Source organism: Hevea brasiliensis, chromosome 9 (assembly GCF_030052815.1).
Source record: "Hevea brasiliensis isolate MT/VB/25A 57/8 chromosome 9, ASM3005281v1, whole genome shotgun sequence".
In the NCBI taxonomy this organism is placed as follows: Eukaryota; Viridiplantae; Streptophyta; class Magnoliopsida; order Malpighiales; family Euphorbiaceae; genus Hevea; species Hevea brasiliensis.
In genome coordinates this window covers 93,198,104-93,215,026 of record NC_079501.1, presented here as the reverse complement: position 1 = coordinate 93,215,026, position 16,923 = coordinate 93,198,104, and the positions used below count along the sequence as shown (strand labels likewise).

Here is a 16,923-nt window from a genome sequence, read left to right as displayed (position 1 = left end):
TTCTATGTAAACCAAACAATTGGATTATGAGCAAAACAAAACATGTAGATTTGCAAAGTGGTGGCATAACTCTTTTAATCTTCCATAATTGACCTGAAAATTTAGAAATTTATTGCATATGACAAACACAAAGGCCTTGAACCATGAATTCAATTGGAGTAATGGATTGCATTATTAGACTCCAGTAGAAGAAAATCAACCTCTACAAAATAAGTTTTGCGCATAGCACATGATCCAACATGACAGAAACCAACAATCCACACTAGATAGAGACGACACTAAACAACAAAACAAAAATCATACAAAAATGGCTAACAAAAGGGAGGAGGGGTACTTACGAACAAAAATGGTTGGTAACACCCTTTTATCTTCCATAGAAGATTTTAATTGCCAATTTTTTGTTGTTTGGATATAAAATTTAGATATATAGACTACTTTGCAAACAAAATAAAACTTTATGGATTATTTTGTTAATAAACAAAATTTTATGGACTAAATTATTTTAAATTGAAAAGCAACTAACAAATGGCATGGAGTAATTTATTAATAAAATTAAACTTTGAGGACTAAATTGTTACTCAAAAACATACTGGGGACTAATATATGAGTTTTGATATACCTCAAGAACTTAATTATAAATTACCCTAAAAGAATGGAAAGTTTTGGGAAAGTTCAAAGTAGTCTCATGTGTCATGCTAATATTATTAACGATTGATTATGGTTGAAAAAAATGGTGAATTATAATTTGATTCTTGAATTTTGTTATTATTAATAAGTTGGTCTTTATATTTTTTGAAATTTATTAAGATGTTCCTAAGTTTGAATTTATCAATAACTTCCGTCCCTCCATTCATCTAGTGTTAATACTTAAATAAAATATCAAAATACCCCTATTGAAGCAAGCAATTATAGAGATATTTTCATCTATTTTTTTTAAATAAAAGAACAAAAATATTAATAATAAAAAAATTGAGGAACTAAGTAGCCATTTATTTGAAATTTAATTGATAGAATATGTTAAGATATACTTAAAAAATGGACGAAAAGACTAAAGTGTACAATGGAATCAACACTTAGAAATGTTTTAATTAATTTTTTAAATAATGGTGGGATCAATTTGTTAATAATAGCAAAATCCAAACACGAAATTATAATGGACCCAAAGATAGTGATAGACACAATATTTAGATCTAAGGGGCCAATAATAGATGCAACATTTTGAATTAGGTGTCATGTGTACCTTCCTTGCAATTTGACTATTTTTAAAATTTTTTTATTAATTACAAGAAAACTTAAAAAATATAAGCCATTAATTTTTTTAATTAATTGGGCTAATTAAAAAAACTTTTAAATTATTAGAATATTGATTATTAAATTTTTTGCTAATTGTGCTAATAAAAAATATCAATCAACAAACTCACATAGCATTTAGACTTATTTATCTCATATGCCTCGCTAACAATTTTACTCTTTTGGAAATTCTATTTTTATTATTAAAAGGAATTTCTTTAATTTTATTCATAAATTATTAAAATATTATTTTTAAATACTAAAAATTAATTTACTATTTTAATCAAAATTAAAAAAAAATAAGAACACAAGAACACTAACCCCAAAACATGCTTTTACTCTTCATCCACCTTTGACATCTTCCTTTCAATAGACCTCTTCACCAAATATAAATTATTATCTCGATTCACCACCGCCTGCCGCTTTATAATTTGCCCCACAAGTTTATCCCCATTCTTCAATGTAGCAACTATATAATTGGTGGCACCTAGATCAATTCCCACAAACTTCTCATCCATTACCCTTAAAGGGCTAATGCTATACCTTATTTGTGTCTTGGAAACAATGCTGCTTTCAACCTTAGATTTTGACCAAAGAAAACTGTTTTGGGTTAAAAAGAATAAAGGTTTTTTTTTTCAATGAAGATGAAGAAAACCCAATAACATCCATAACATAGAATTTGAGCAGTTGAGGAAGCACTTTTCTAGGGTGTCTGATGGAATTAGATTTAAAAAATTGACAGCTAGCACAAATTCAAGCGATCTTGTGAGTGACCATAGAATTACTGGAGGGAGAACGATAAGGGCTTTCTAGGTTGCTTGCTTTTATGAATTTGGTCCATATTTTTGTTCTTGAGCTCTTTGCGAATTTTGGATTTAATTCAACCAAAATTGCAAGTTTTGTTGAATTTATTTATTGTTTTCTTTTGTTAAATTAAGTCCATGTTTCTAGGTTTTGTTGAATTTTGAGTTTATGGATTTCATAAAGTTCATGGGTTTCTTATTTTTGTCTGAAAATTTTTTTTATTTTAATTAAAATAACAAATAATTTTTAATATTTAGAAATTAGAGAAATATTATTTTATCATTGAAAATATAATATTTTATTAAGTCAAGACTAGTTTAAGCTTAAATGCAGAATTCTGAATTTATTAAGCCAAAAAGATCAAATTGAACTTATTTGAAAATTGATGAAAAATTCAAAGGCTTATTTAGATTTATATATATTTTTAATTTAATTCTAAAATATAATAAAATCACAATTTAATCACTCTATTCTTAAAGAAAAACAAGTTAATTTTCAAAGTATGTTTATGTTAGTTTTTCTTTTTTTGGTTAAAATTTATCATCACTACAAAACGAAACAATCAATTCAAAATTAAAGACTAGATTTTCATAAATATGAAATTTAGAAGGACTAAAACTATTAAAAAAATGTGATGAATTAAACCCACTAATATTAAATTTTAATCTATTTTGTTAATATAAATATATCTTTAATTTGTTTCTCCTTAAAAATAGAGGGAATAAATTATAATTTTGTTGCATTTTAAAAACTAACTTATAAATTTCCCTTAAAACTATCACTCTCTTTCAATTGATTTCCTTTTCCTTTTATTGTTTTTTGTTAGTTTTTTTTTTTCTAATAAACTCTCGTATGTGTATCCATTCTGGAACAGATCTGAATTTCTTTCCTCAGATTTATATTCTTGTACTCAGATTTATGTCCTATAGGAATAGATTTGAGGTTCTCTCCTTATTCGGACCTGTTTTCTCCCCTTAGTGGGATTTTGTTTATTTTTTTCAATATTTAAATGGGTTATTTAGCAATTTAGAATATAGCGTGAATCGTTGATTTCTTTTGATTGGAGACTCAGGTATAAGAAATGATCTTCTGTTAATAGTGCTTGGTAGTGCGGCCTGTTCCTCTACTGAAATTTGATGGTTTAATATCTTCTATAGGCCAGATAATAAGTTTCCGAAATGGCAGTATTACTATCTGGATTCTTATTATACTCATGTATGATCAGAATATTTTAATTATCTATGTTTGTATTTTTTTTCTCTTATAAAAACATTATGTTGTACTCAACTTTTTATTTTAATTAATGAAATGTCAAATTTTATTTTAATTAATGAAATGTCAAATTTTATCTTGAAAAAAAAAAGAATCAACTTAAATTATAGGAACTTGAATTCGAATTTTATTTGAATTTATTTAAAAGTGAAGAATATGAAATTTTAAGTTTGATACACCTTATAATTCACATAGAAATTTAATAATCAAAATATTAATGCAGCTTCCGCCTTTACACTTGACGGCGAGATGAGATTTTTGACATGCTTTTTCAAGAATTTTTTGTTTTCTAAAATGTCATTGAAGAATTGTTGGTGATCACATTTTCTCTAAAAGCAGCTAAAGTCATCTGGTAAATTTCTCTAAGAGTGATTTGAGTCATGTCCTTTTGAGTTACCAAAATGGATCATTACAATTCTGGCTACAATTGCCCTGGCAAAGAAGCCACATAAGTATATCTCAAGCTTGCATCATTGTATCCATTTAGCAAATAATATTTTTGTGACATCCATTGATAGTGAAAACCAATATCTTTTCTTTTTAAGGAATGACATCTCAGCTCAAAATATTCTTAACTTTTCTATCTGTTGTAAAGAGATTAATCTCCAATAGATTCTTCATACAGAGCATTCATGACTCCAATAATTGTGGCTTAATAAAACTGGAGCCATTTAGGTTGCCATGCATAGATTTATTTTATCTGCTAAATTTTATTCAAAATCAGATGAGTAATCCAACTCATTTTCTGTTGAATCAAGCTTTTTAACTAAAATGGTCATCTAATGAGCCTAGGAACCATATTCTGCTTTTCTAATGCACAATTCCAATAGACAGTAATGTTGTTTGATATGAGAGTGACTCCATCCCTATTCCAGAAGGCAATGGTCAAAATATTTGAGCATATTCTCCACAATACTCTTATCTACAATGATGACATCTTACTATTCTCAAAGGATTTTTAGGCTCATAAATAATTATTAGCCCAATTACACTCTCTAGTCCAAAAGTACGGGATAGTACTATCTAAGAAGAAAAGCCATATTGCCCAATCTAATATAGAATTTCTTGGCATGAAGTTCGAAAATGAAAAATATCAGCTCAACCCACACATTGTTAAAGAATTATTAAGCGCTACACTTCCAGCATGTATGATAAGGTAGTGATATAGGTTCCAATTACAGCATGTTCATATTTTAAGAATCTGGTGTCCATTAGAGAGATTCTAGCTATAATAGGAAAACCTCTTCTTCCGTGGTGAGTTAGAACCATTCTTACAACACCAAAATGAAGGTGATTCAATCCTATCCACAGACCACTTATGTGTACTTCCCTTAGACCAAAGCCTCTTGAGCAAAAGGCTTTGAGTAGGTTGAACAGTTGATTAGGAATGATAAATTTTTTGTTTTTCTTGAAAAGGATTATAGGTTGGACTTTGTGTAAAAGTGGTTGGTTGGTAAAAAGGTTTATAAGTATGGATAAAAGAAAGAGAATGGGTTATAATTTGATGGGGGGAGCAAAAAGGTTATAATCAGATGATGTTTGTTTCTTTTGAGCTAGATTAACCGTAATTTGACCAATCTAGGCATTCAGTCTCTTGATTTCTAATTTTTTCTTATCAAATTCTTGGCCAAACCGTTTTTAGTGAATCAAAGCTTTGAGATCTTTATCAAATTGGTTGATTTTGGATTGGAAATCAACATAGAATTTGTTGACTTGGGCTGACAGATGGTCAACTTTAGTTTCAATAATTTGAGTCTGATCAATTACCAAGTCAATTTGAATCTATCTTTTGCAAAAAAGTTTTTTTAGCCTTTGTATTAGTAGTTTGCCAATTTAGAACTTCAACTTGAAATGTAATGATTTAATTATTAATTTAATCACATAATTACATCAATATTATCTACATAATTATTTCATTGCTAATTTCTCATATTTTTATTATTTTTTTTCCTTATTGGACAATAACTTTATCGTTGCATTTAGTGTTTTGAACTAGTTAACATATTACCTTTCTTATTTATACTGTTCGGTAGTATATTATTTATACTAGTGTTTAAAGATTAAAAAAATGGTTCATGAAAAGTTACATCTCCTAACTTTTAGATGTTGAGGGAGTATTTTGATTAGAATAATAATATCATTATTTTTATATTTAATAATTATTTTTACCGAGTACTTTTACTTTAAATACTATGTAAACAATTAACTACTAATAACTAATATCTTATGGTTAACGGTTAATAAAATAATTGATAATTATTAAAATAATTAATATTATAGAGACTTTTAATTATGTATTTATTAATTTCTCCAAGTCAAAAGTCAAATTCCCATGATAATGCAACCCCTTATATGTCTCTAATACATTAATGAATTTTATAATTAAATTAAATATTTATATTAAAATTTACGTAAAATTAATCAAAAATATGTATAATAAATATATAAATCTAAATCCCAATATTTAATTTATTAATGATTAAATCTATTTCATATATAATTGAGCTTATAATAGCCACACCATTTTCCTCCCACTGTTTAACCATTTTCTTCTTAAGTAACACTGCTTTGTTTGCTTTGATCAAGTCAAACCACCTTTACACTGATCTCCTTGTCAATTGCACAATCCCATCATTCTTTTTTAAGATCTTTTCGCCTTTTTTTCTATTTTTTATTTTATATATATATATATAATTATATTTTAATAAATAATTAAATTAGCATTAACTAAAAACAAAAAAAGGACATAATAATACTAGAAATTTATATGAATTAAAATCATATAACTATTTCAACTGTAGCTAGTTATTTTATTATTTATTGTTATTTTAGTGTCTGTTTGATATTGAGTTTAACAGGTCAAAACTACTTTTTTGAATAAAAATATTATTTTAGATATTATTAAAAAAACAGTTTAAAAAAATTATTTTATTATTTTAGTATCTTTATAGTTAAAACTTATCAAATATAATTTTAAATTATTTTTTTAATACTCTCTAACTTATATATTTAAAAAAATAATTTTCTCAATAACAGTAGCAATATCAAACATGCCTTTAATATTATTAAGCCACAATTCACAGAAAAACTAGGTTAGCAATTAATTTTGAGTAAACCTAATTTAATCTCAATTGTAAAAATAAAGAAAAAAAATCCATTTATAAATCTTTATAATGTTATAATTAATTAAATTCATTGATAATTTTTTTTCTTCTATTTAAGAACCTAATTAAAGTAATTAATTATTTTAATAAAAAAGAACCTCATTTTGTGGTTGAGTATTTTGTAATTAACAATCATGTTTTTCACTTAATATAATTAATTCAGTTGATAAAAATGACAACTTTATTTTATTATTAATAAGAGTTTAATTGATAACTATGAATATTTTTTACTAATAAATAAATTAATGGTAGTATTTTAGATAATTTTAAAATAAAGTAAGAGGTCGTCTCTCATAAAGTGAGAGTTATTTTTCTCTCTTCTAGAGTTTTCGTCTCAGTGTTCCCGTGTTGAGGCATCCCGGACCACAGAGGGACGGCTCCTCCTCTCCCTCCAACCGATAGGTAGACCTCCGTTTCCCCTTTCAATTGGCTGATGTATGGTTTTGATGGGTCTTGCTCTTTGTCGATATGTTGGTGACGCGCTTCACTTGTTGGTTCGTGTATAAAAAAAAAGAACAAAGTAATAAACAAATGAAAGTTGAATTGTGGAAATGGTTGGTCAGATTCAAGCTGAGGCTCCAATTTTCTTTTTTTAAAAAATAAATAAATAAATAAAGAAACTGTCACATAGTGGGCCATACTGCTGGTCCGGTTCGATTTGTGGAGGTGAATCGAATTTTGGAAGGTTAATTTGATTTTGAATTGACATTAAACAATTGTTTTCAACAGAATTCAAAAGGAGGGACCAAGAAAGAGCCTCCGAATCAAATTCAGAACTCAGAATTCAAGAAGAGGGACCAGGAACAAGCCTAGATGATTTCAGTCTAATTTAGACTCGTAAATTATTGGTCGATTTCGATCCTGAATTTGATAGAGCCAGTTTCACACTCCACTCGAACTTGGCCGGCTCTAATTGGCCAAAATAAGGCAAATAAACTAGAAACTTTCAATGTCTTTAGCAGTACTGGCTTTGATCGAACATAAGAAGAAAGATAAAATTAGAAAGAAAATTGAGATTTGCCAAACCTCTTTACAGAGAAAATGACAAGAAGCCAAAAAGAAAAGGGTCACATGAGCACCTGTTGTGGCAGACAAAACTATGGTTGATGAACACTTGAATAGTATCACATCAATTAACTCAATAATAACACGAATTGCCAATAATAATCGTTGGATTTTTAGTTACATGAGGTATCATTTTACTTTACTACTTGCGTACTCACCTTCATCTGTATCCTTACACTGCCTTGTTAGTATTTTTTCGCTAACCTCAAACCAAAGATTAGTGCCAGCTCTGCCAATTCCTGCCACTGCCAACCACTGAATTTGGACCACACAAGGCAACACAGACACTACACTGAAGAATTGTAATCAGGGATTGCAGCTGCAATGCACAGCCAAATGCTACCTAGTCCACAACAACCAAGCACATAACAGCATACCAGGTTGAAATAAGACCATCTCTGAACCACTCTGGCCTCCCAAGTGATTACTCTCTGTGCCTTTAAGATGGCCAGCTAAGTGGGTATAATGATGAGGACAAGATATTGTGGAATGATGCTTCCTGCTCAGGATTAGATGCATTCATTCCAAAAGCCCATGCTTTATGCCCGGGAAAGCAGCTTAAGTCATAAATGACAAAAATGGGAGCTTTATAACGAAATTCTCAAAATGTTAAATTCCACATATGAATGTACATGAACAAAATCCAAAACCGAAATCTGCTTTTTTTTTTTTTTATAATCCCCCTTTTCCTTCCTCCTACTTTAATAAATAAAAGTAAAAAACCACCTATACTCGAGAAATAAAAATTCTTGCATGGTGTGCTTAGATAGAAAATTCCCAGGATCCAACACAAAGGCCAGACACACTGTACATCAAGGCATGCTTGTGGACCTTAGAAAGGCACTAGCTGCTGCCACAGTTATTTTTTATCTACTCATTGGAAGTTCCATCCCCAAAAATTTCTTCTATGATGTTACATGTAGGAAGAAGATCAACACCTTTCATTGGAACTGTGTAATGGGCATCCCAAGGCTTAGCATCACAATGATCCGTTAAGTACAGCTGATCCGCAACAACACTGTATTCATCCCCGTTACTAGGCAAGCATTCCCTGTCATCACCCTTAACCCCACTCAATTGCAAAGCAACACCAGTATCTACGGGATCACAAGATTCAAACTTATCAGCTTGGAACTCAAACGACATGCATGAGTCGTCTTGAACAGTGAAATCTTCCCCACTGCTTCCTGCATTATTGTCAACATGCTTAACAACAGCATCAAGCCTGCTACCATCGAATGAATTCAGATCATGAGCTTCTGAAACATAATCTACCCCGGAATCTTCTCCAGTGGCATCTCCACTAACATCTCCCAGATTTCCATCACCATCACCATCACCGTCATCATCGTCGTCGTCGTCGTCATCCTCATCATCATCTTCATCATCATCTTCATCATCATCATCGTCTTCAACAAGAGTATCCTCTCCATGATCTGCATAACCATACTGATCAAGAGACTCAATGTCAGACCCATCATCTTCATCTGAAACTCGAACTTCGAAGGGTCCCCTATTTATTTCATGCAGTTCATCATCATCGCTATCAATCTCGAGCAAGTTGGACCTGTTCTGAGCAGCCCGCCTCCGAAGCATGAAGACATTAAAGTAATAGCTGACAATTTCCTTTGTGGATCGATAAGGGAAAACTTGTGATAAGTAGTTCCAAAAGTTCTGGCCCAAGGATGCAGGATTTGAAAACACAACTGCATGAAACAACCGTTGCTCATCCTCGCTCCATTTATGTGTCACCTCCTCTCCAATGTCATAAAGTCCCAAATTCATTAATTTTTCATGTCCAAGGGATTTTCTGAGTTTTTGTTGAGCTTCCATTATGTGCTGTCGTACACATCTAATAGAGCCTTCATCCAGGCAACTGCAATCTGTTCTGCCACGTCCAGCCTCATTACTGTTGTCTGCAGAGGACTCTATATCTGGCATCGGAATAATGCATGCGCCCATCAGCTTCTCTTCATTATCATCATAAATCAAGTCTGATCCAGAAAGAGAAGAGAAGTTATTTGGATCAACCGAGTCTACTTGTTCTAATGGGTACTTCTTCTCATGCCCGCCCCACATTGGAATGCTGGCTTGATGATCTGGTCCAAGAGGAACTTGTCTTCTAGGAGAACGATCCAAGTACGAGGAGTACGCATTCTCAAAAGGAACAAATCTCTGGGGAAAACCAAATTCAGAATGTTCTGGGGAATGAGAAGAGTAAGCTGCTACCCTGTACCCAACATCTTCAGCCGCTACCCTGTACCCAACATCTTCATCACCAGAACTGCTTGTGACCAATGGCAAAGGAGCACTGACCTCAACATCTTTGGCAAAACTTGGATCTGCAGTGACACCATTGTTTTCAAATGTGTCATGCTGTTGAGATTTTACAATGCTTCCCTCATAATCATCTGCTTTATGTAAAACAAATAAATGAAAAAGATAAGTAGTTTTAAAACAAGCAAGACATGCATAGTTCAGTCAGGTTAACAGAACAAAATAGCAAAATGTGGTAGAAGGATAAGCGAGAAAGTTAGAGGCCCCAATTTTTACCTGTACCATCAAGTCCCTGAGACGTGGTTTTATACAAATTTGCAAATTGGGTTAACTTATTGCTGTAGTCCACCTGTCTAGCCTGCTTACAAGGAAGCTCCTGAAACTCCTCACTATCAAAGGGCCTTTTAAATCCCATTAGCCTGCAAGAAAAAGAAACAAAAATTAAGATGGTTCAAAACAAAAGTTTGATTCTCTGAAAAGTCAGAAGCTACAGCATGCCCCAACAAGATGACAAAACACATTCAAAACAAAATCAGTGAATGTGTCAACATAAAAATAAAAGCATCTATAGATTAATATGCACAAGAATTCAGCCTCAAGTTCATTCAAAATTATAAGAATAATTAAAAACAAAAGAAAAAAAAGAAAAAGAAAAAAGATTAACCCAATTAGCCAAGGATGAGATACACAAGTAATGTTTAGCATATAAAAGATGTATTCTAAATACAGAAAAACATACATAAATGTATATTGATAGCAGGTAACCATTACAGAAGGTATAACTAACTAAAGATAGGAAGCATGATATTGAGCCTTATATAAATAAACATGACAAATGCTTACTTAATATTGCAGAACCCTGTTTTAATGAACATTTCCAAATCATTTGCAGAAACAGTAAGTCTATAGTAGAATCCCAGAAAATTTGTCCTGAAGAATCCACTGATGCCAAACACAACTCAAGAAGCATGCAGGAAAATACTCAAGTATGTAACACATTTACTAGTACTATGCTAATGCCTTGCAACAAAGTACTATTAGCTTCATCAAAAACACAAACAAGCTAGCAAGTAACAGTTACACATTTACTATCATGCTAACTCCATGCAGCATAATACCATTATTTTCAAGGGTAATTTAAACTAAATACCTGAGGTATAGCAGAAACCATAGATTAGTTAATGGTTTGTTTTTTAATAAATTTGGTCCTTAAATTCTGTTAAAAAATTAGTTGCTTTTCAACTTGAAACAATTTAGTCCTGAAGTTTTGTTTTATTAGCAAGCAATTTAGTCCTACATTCAAGTAATTATTTATGTTAATATAAAAATTTAGATGTAGGGACTATTTTGCTAATAAAACAAAAATTCAGAGTTCAGTTACTAAAGTTAATGGTTAATTTAGAGACAGATACTAATTTGTTAACAGAAACAAACATAATAAGTACTAATATCTGGGTTTTGCTATAGGACTTAATTGTAAAATACCCTATTTTTAATTAAAACAATAACCAAGCTAGCAAGTAGCCAACCACACCATTCACTCCCAATGACCCATCTGTGAAACAAAATTGATTATTATAGAACAATTGAAAATAAATTATCATCAATACAACAATATTAGCGACAATTAGAGAACAGAGACTATTTACCTGTAAAATTCGCAAGAATTCAAACTCAAAGACAGAATAGAGAAAAATTGCACTTAGATTTGGCGTAAAAACACGGGATTATACCGCTAAGATGATTTAAAGATGAGAAGAAACGAAACCCCAAGCCAATTCCACAAAAAGAGAACCTTAAAATTTCCCAAAAGAAACCCTAACCCTAAATTCCGAATTCACCAACGATACAACCCAATTTCCAAGAAAAAAAGGGTGATACAGAGACGGAATAACGAAAGAAATATAACGAAAGGAATCAAACCCTAAACGAATTTACAGGTTCCGACAACCACTACACAAATCGAAAAATTCGAAACCTTCGAAACCCTAAAGATCAAAGAGAAACGAAACAATCTACAATAATATACCGAGAATTGATGGGGAAATTAAGGCATACACAGAGGATATCGAAAAACCATAAGGAATCAAGAGATTAGAGGACCGACGAGAACAAGACTCGAAACCCTAACCCTAGAAAAGTGCAGAATCAACGGCCACAATCGAAAGAGGTGTCGATCAAAAGAGGAGACCGTGAATTGAACGAATCGAGCGTTGATTCGAAGAATTAAAGGGAAAATTGCAGAGAAATCGGAGATCGATTTTGAGTGGATTTTGGAAGAGGGAGACGATGAAATACGATTTTCAGATTCGAGGATTTTGTACGCTATGCGGTCCGAGAGACCAACCGGGTTAGATTTGGTAGGGAACTGGATCCTATTACAGGCTAAACCGGCCCGCCTATGGCTAAATTACATTAAGATCCCTGCATTAATTTTCCAGATTTTCCTTTTCCTTTTTTGTCTCAAATTAAAATGGCTAATCTGTACCTTTAGAAAAAAAAAATAATTAGTTATGAAAATTTATCAATTAATTAAATATAAATTTTCATAAAAAAATTTCAAGGAGAAAGAAATTGAGAAAGAAATATAAAAAATAGTTTCATTAAAATTAAATGAATAAAATTAAAATTATTAAATATATATATATGAGAATTTATGTTTATTATGTTATTTTTATTTTTATATTAAAAAAAAGGTTATAAAAATAATAAATTTAACGAAGAATAATAATCTCAAATTTTCTTTTTTTAAATAAAAAAAATCCAGTTTTATTGGTCCCATACCAATCCAATTTAGTTATAATCCAAGTCGATCAATATTTTGATAGCTTTAGTTTAATTTTAATTTAATTTAAATCAGTCTGATTTCAATTTTAACTCTATTTGGCTTTGGGATTATACACAAAATAATAAGATAGTAATCACTCAATTTTATGAATATTTTTATAAAAATCACTAAAATTTAATTTGTTTCATAAAATTTATTTAATTTTAATTTAATTTTATAAAAGTAATCAAAAATTAAAAGTTTATAAGTTAACCCACTGACCTGTCAATTATTTTATAATTAAAATTACTTTATTTTATTAATTACATTAATATATATATATATAATGCATTCAGTTATCCATTCGTTGTCAAGCCTTCCCTTTATTTGTTTTTTTATTAGCAATTACTAATTAGATAATTTTATTTATAAAATATTTAACAAATCAACAAGTTAATATTAAAATTTTTAATTTTAAGTCATAATAATTTTTAAGAAATTAAATTAAAATTTAATAATTTTTAAGAAATTAAATTAAAATTTAATAAATTTTATGAAAAAAATTAAAATTTAATAATTTTTATAAAAATACTCATAAATTTAAGTGATAGCATATAATAATTATCCCAAAATGATAAGAAAGCTCTCTTAACTTTAACCAACAATAGGTGCAAAATTCTTGCAATTTAATTAATTTTTACTTTTTTTAAATTAATTACAAATACTATTAGTTAATCATTAGCAATAAAATCGAATATTTTCAATTTTTTAATTTTTTTTGTAATTATTACACATATTGATTAATTACCATTTAAATTTTATACTTTTCAATTTTTGATAATTATATTCCCCTGTCAGCATATTCATTAATTATTTAACGTCCTTACTATATCAGATGCCACATCACACCACTATTAAAATATAAGAAAGAGTTAAAAAAACATAAAGTTTAATTAATCATTTGATTAATTTAAGATATTTATGTTGTCATGAGCTTCAAAGGTCCAATCCTATTGCCACGTAGACCTATAAAATAAAGAAAAGTGAGGTCGGTAGTCTTTCGATCAGCCATTCCGATACTCAAATCAGAAAATAATAGTTTGAAAATAAGAGATTAAGAGAATAATTCAATATTGATTTTGGACGGTATATGCATACCTGCTACTTGACTGTTTCTAATATTTATAGGTTTTAAGGAAAATAGTGATTGTTTCAATCACAAAAATAATTTTAAGTTGACATCCCAAAATTGTCTCCAAATAATTCGGCTTGATCTATGATAGTCATTGCTATTACTCAGTGTAGGTTTTACTCAGTTTGTTGGGTGAGCGATTTCATTGTATCTTCATTCCGTTTGTTGCTACTGGTTTGGATCTAGATTGAATTATTTTTGTTCAGCTGAAGACTGCTCGATTTTGACTTACTTATCAAGGCATTGACACTTTGAATAACACGTTGAATGTTTTATTCCAAGCGTTGACTATTTGATTTGGTCCAATGCAGGTAATATTAGATATAATTAAAAAAATTAAGGTTTAAACTTCTTTTAATAATTTTTCCTAAAATGTAACATATGTCCAATATTATATATATAATCAAGTTCGGATAGCTTTAATTTTGTGGTATATATATAACAAAGAATAAGGGTAAATTTCTCATTCTTACATGCAATTTCTATAAATTGTAAATATATATTTTTTTATTTTTTAGAAAATTTTAATTTATTTTTCTTATTTTAATTGGACCATTTAAATTTACAAATAATATTTATTTATTTATTATTAATTATAATTTTGAGAATCTAAATCACATAATGAAGTGCTAGTATCTCACTAAAAAAACCATGTTATTAAATTTGATTATATGTATATGCTAATAAATGCTTCTCACACACACACACTATACTCCAGGAAAATTCCAACTTCAGCTTTAAAAATAATCTTATCTCTCTTTGCTTTTGGCATATGAAAATAGCAAACACTTCCAAAAACTTTGAGGTGATCAATTATAGGCTTCTCTCCATGCCACAATGCATAAGGAGTTCAGCCATTCAAAATTCTTGTTGGCGACAAATTTAGCAAATATATTGAGGTATTGACTTCTCCATCACTGTTTAGTTCTTCCTTTCACTTAACTTCATTTGTTTAAAAGTGTCAGGAACAGTCTGTTAATGATGAATTCCTTCCCTCTCACTAAAAGGTTTGAACTTCTTTGAAGTACACACTCAGATCCATTATTAGTTCTAAGCAATTTAATTTTACACCCAATTTGCTTTTTAACAAGCAACAAATAACTTTGAAATAAATTAAATACGATTAGATTTTTGCTTCAGAAAATACATCCAACAGAACCTTGATTAATCATCAATGAACAATAGGGACATATTTAAGGGTGTTTTTAAGGAGGTTAAGCCTTCTTTTTTTTTTTTCCCTCTCTAAAGCACACACAACCTTAATCAAGTATCCAATACAGCAATAACATTAAAAAAACAAAAAAAAAAGTCACATTTTCTAGCTCAGCTCAAAGTATACAGAAAAATATTATTGCCTAACAAGATTTTTTTGTTATATAAATAGATAGAATTCAATGCATAAGAAGGCCTAAGGCCTAGTACATAAAAAAGGGATCTACTAGGATCCAAGGCTATTACAATTCACCTTATTTTAAAACCAATATATTATATCTCAATTATAGCTCAAAACTATACATTTCAAGGCCTGAAGAATTAGGCCCTAAAGGTAGACCTAATCCAAAGCAAGGAAGGACCCAAAGACCCAAACTCCACCAAACGATTGCTTCAAATGCCAAATCAAATCCAAAGACCACACACCAATGCTTGAGATTTCTTTACCCACCACAGAAACCCACAACTTACAGGAAATGCACAAGCCACTAAAGGCAAGATACTTAAGTCCAAATCGAAAATCCCTCACTTATTAAAGCACCGGACCTAGAAAACTCCAAAACCCATATCTACAAATACCCCCTAAAAGGGATAAGGGCCAGATCTAATGTCAAGCAGAAGAGGATGAGGCCCCCCTACCCTTGTGGAGCAGAAGAGGTCGCTAAATTGACAGAAGGAAGGGACCAAAAAACCCTAGGCCAAAGAGACAAGAAACAAAGAAAAATGTTCCGCGACCTTTAGGGAGTGGATAACTTTCGTGCACACATTGTCTAACAAGACGAGGAAAGATTCTCTCGAGAGCTACAAGCTTAGCACATTTAAATTATCATGCAAAATGTTGTGGTCTTGCACTATGTAAGTGTTATTAAAGGTGAGCGAGGCGCCAAGGTAAAGCAACCCTTTAATGCCTCGCTTGGCTCCGCTTGGCCTTGCTTCAGTAAGGTGACTGCCCTAGTTGACAAGTGTCACGGGACGGGAGTTCTAGCCCTGTACGGCACCTAGGTCCCCCTTGACTAGGGCCCCTAGGTCAGCCTTTCTCCCTATCTGACAAGCTCGCATAAGCCCAAATATTAAGCATCTTCAAGGTTTCTCACACGTACCTGTATAGATTTGCACTGGTTAGCTCTATAGGGCAAGAGACAGCTTGTGACGGCCTTGCCAACTGCCAAGAATAGGAGCGAGAAACTTTCGAACCGTTACATTCTCCCCCGAACCTTTACATTCTCCCCCACCCAATCCCTCAAACGCCTTCGTTTGCGTGCGTTCACATTGCTTCCCTGCGCAACTTGTCACACTCCCTCGCACGTAGGAGCCCATACACATTAGTTGCGCTCACCCAACGCAAACACTTGAGCAGCATGTTGGCCACCACTTTGCCAATGCACTCACCAACTTCCACACGCAGACATCCTCTAAAATGTCTTGCCAAGATTCATCATGTTACTCGTTAGACGCATACAAGTTGCATGACAAGCCGCACTTATCCCTCGGATCGACCCCTTTCTTATCCGATGTGGGATTGAGAAACCCTTGTCTACCTCTATCCCATTGAGGCCTGACATTCTCCCCCACCCGATTCCAGCAACACCCTTATCGCTATCAGCACCCTGCCTACCCCGGTCTCGTTGGGGCGCTTGGCGTGATTCGAATCATCTAGGGCCTTGCTCTGATACCACATTGTCACGGGACGGGAGTTCTAGCCTCGTGAGGCACCTAGATCCCCCTTGGCCTGGGCCCCTAGGTCAGCTTTTCTCCTATCTGGCAACCTCGCATAAGCCCAAATATTAAGCATTTTCGAGGTTTATCCTATATTTCATTCTGGTTTATCCACACTAGTTAGCTCCAGGCAGCAAGAGATATAGGAGTGAAGCCTTACAACT

General features: G+C 31.4%; 2 protein-coding genes across 4 annotated transcripts in view; one reads left to right on the top strand and one right to left on the bottom strand.

Moving 5' to 3' along the window:
* The window catches only part of LOC110650551 (uncharacterized), a 76,725-nt gene that overhangs the window by 19,953 nt on the left and 39,849 nt on the right, over positions 1–16,923 (top strand). The gene's annotated exons all lie outside the window — the stretch shown is intronic.
* LOC110664079 (uncharacterized) lies at positions 8,166–12,215 on the bottom strand. 2 transcript variants are annotated; one of them, XM_021823605.2, is made up of 3 exons: positions 11,522–12,215; positions 10,149–10,291; positions 8,166–10,006 (listed from the first exon to the last, which is right to left on the bottom strand). In XM_021823605.2, exons 2-3 carry the CDS (start codon positions 10,285–10,287, stop codon positions 8,466–8,468), a joined length of 1,680 nt encoding a protein of 559 aa, XP_021679297.2. In that variant the 5' UTR covers positions 10,288–10,291; positions 11,522–12,215; the 3' UTR covers positions 8,166–8,465. The 2 variants fall into 2 exon arrangements, with proteins under 2 accessions (XP_021679297.2, XP_058009976.1); XM_058153993.1 differs by lacking the exon at positions 11,522–12,215 and adding an exon at positions 11,358–11,380.

What these genes read in the sequence shown, in the direction of transcription:
- LOC110664079 (XM_021823605.2), bottom strand. Translation starts at nt 10,287, where the DNA reads ATGGGATTTAAAAGGCCCTTTGATAGTGAGGAGTTTCAGGAGCTTCCT. An exon ending in TCAGGGACTTGATGGTACAG is followed by an intron (nt 10,007 to 10,148) that starts GTAAAAATTGGG and finishes TACATAAAGCAG; the next exon opens with ATGATTATGAGGGAAGCATT.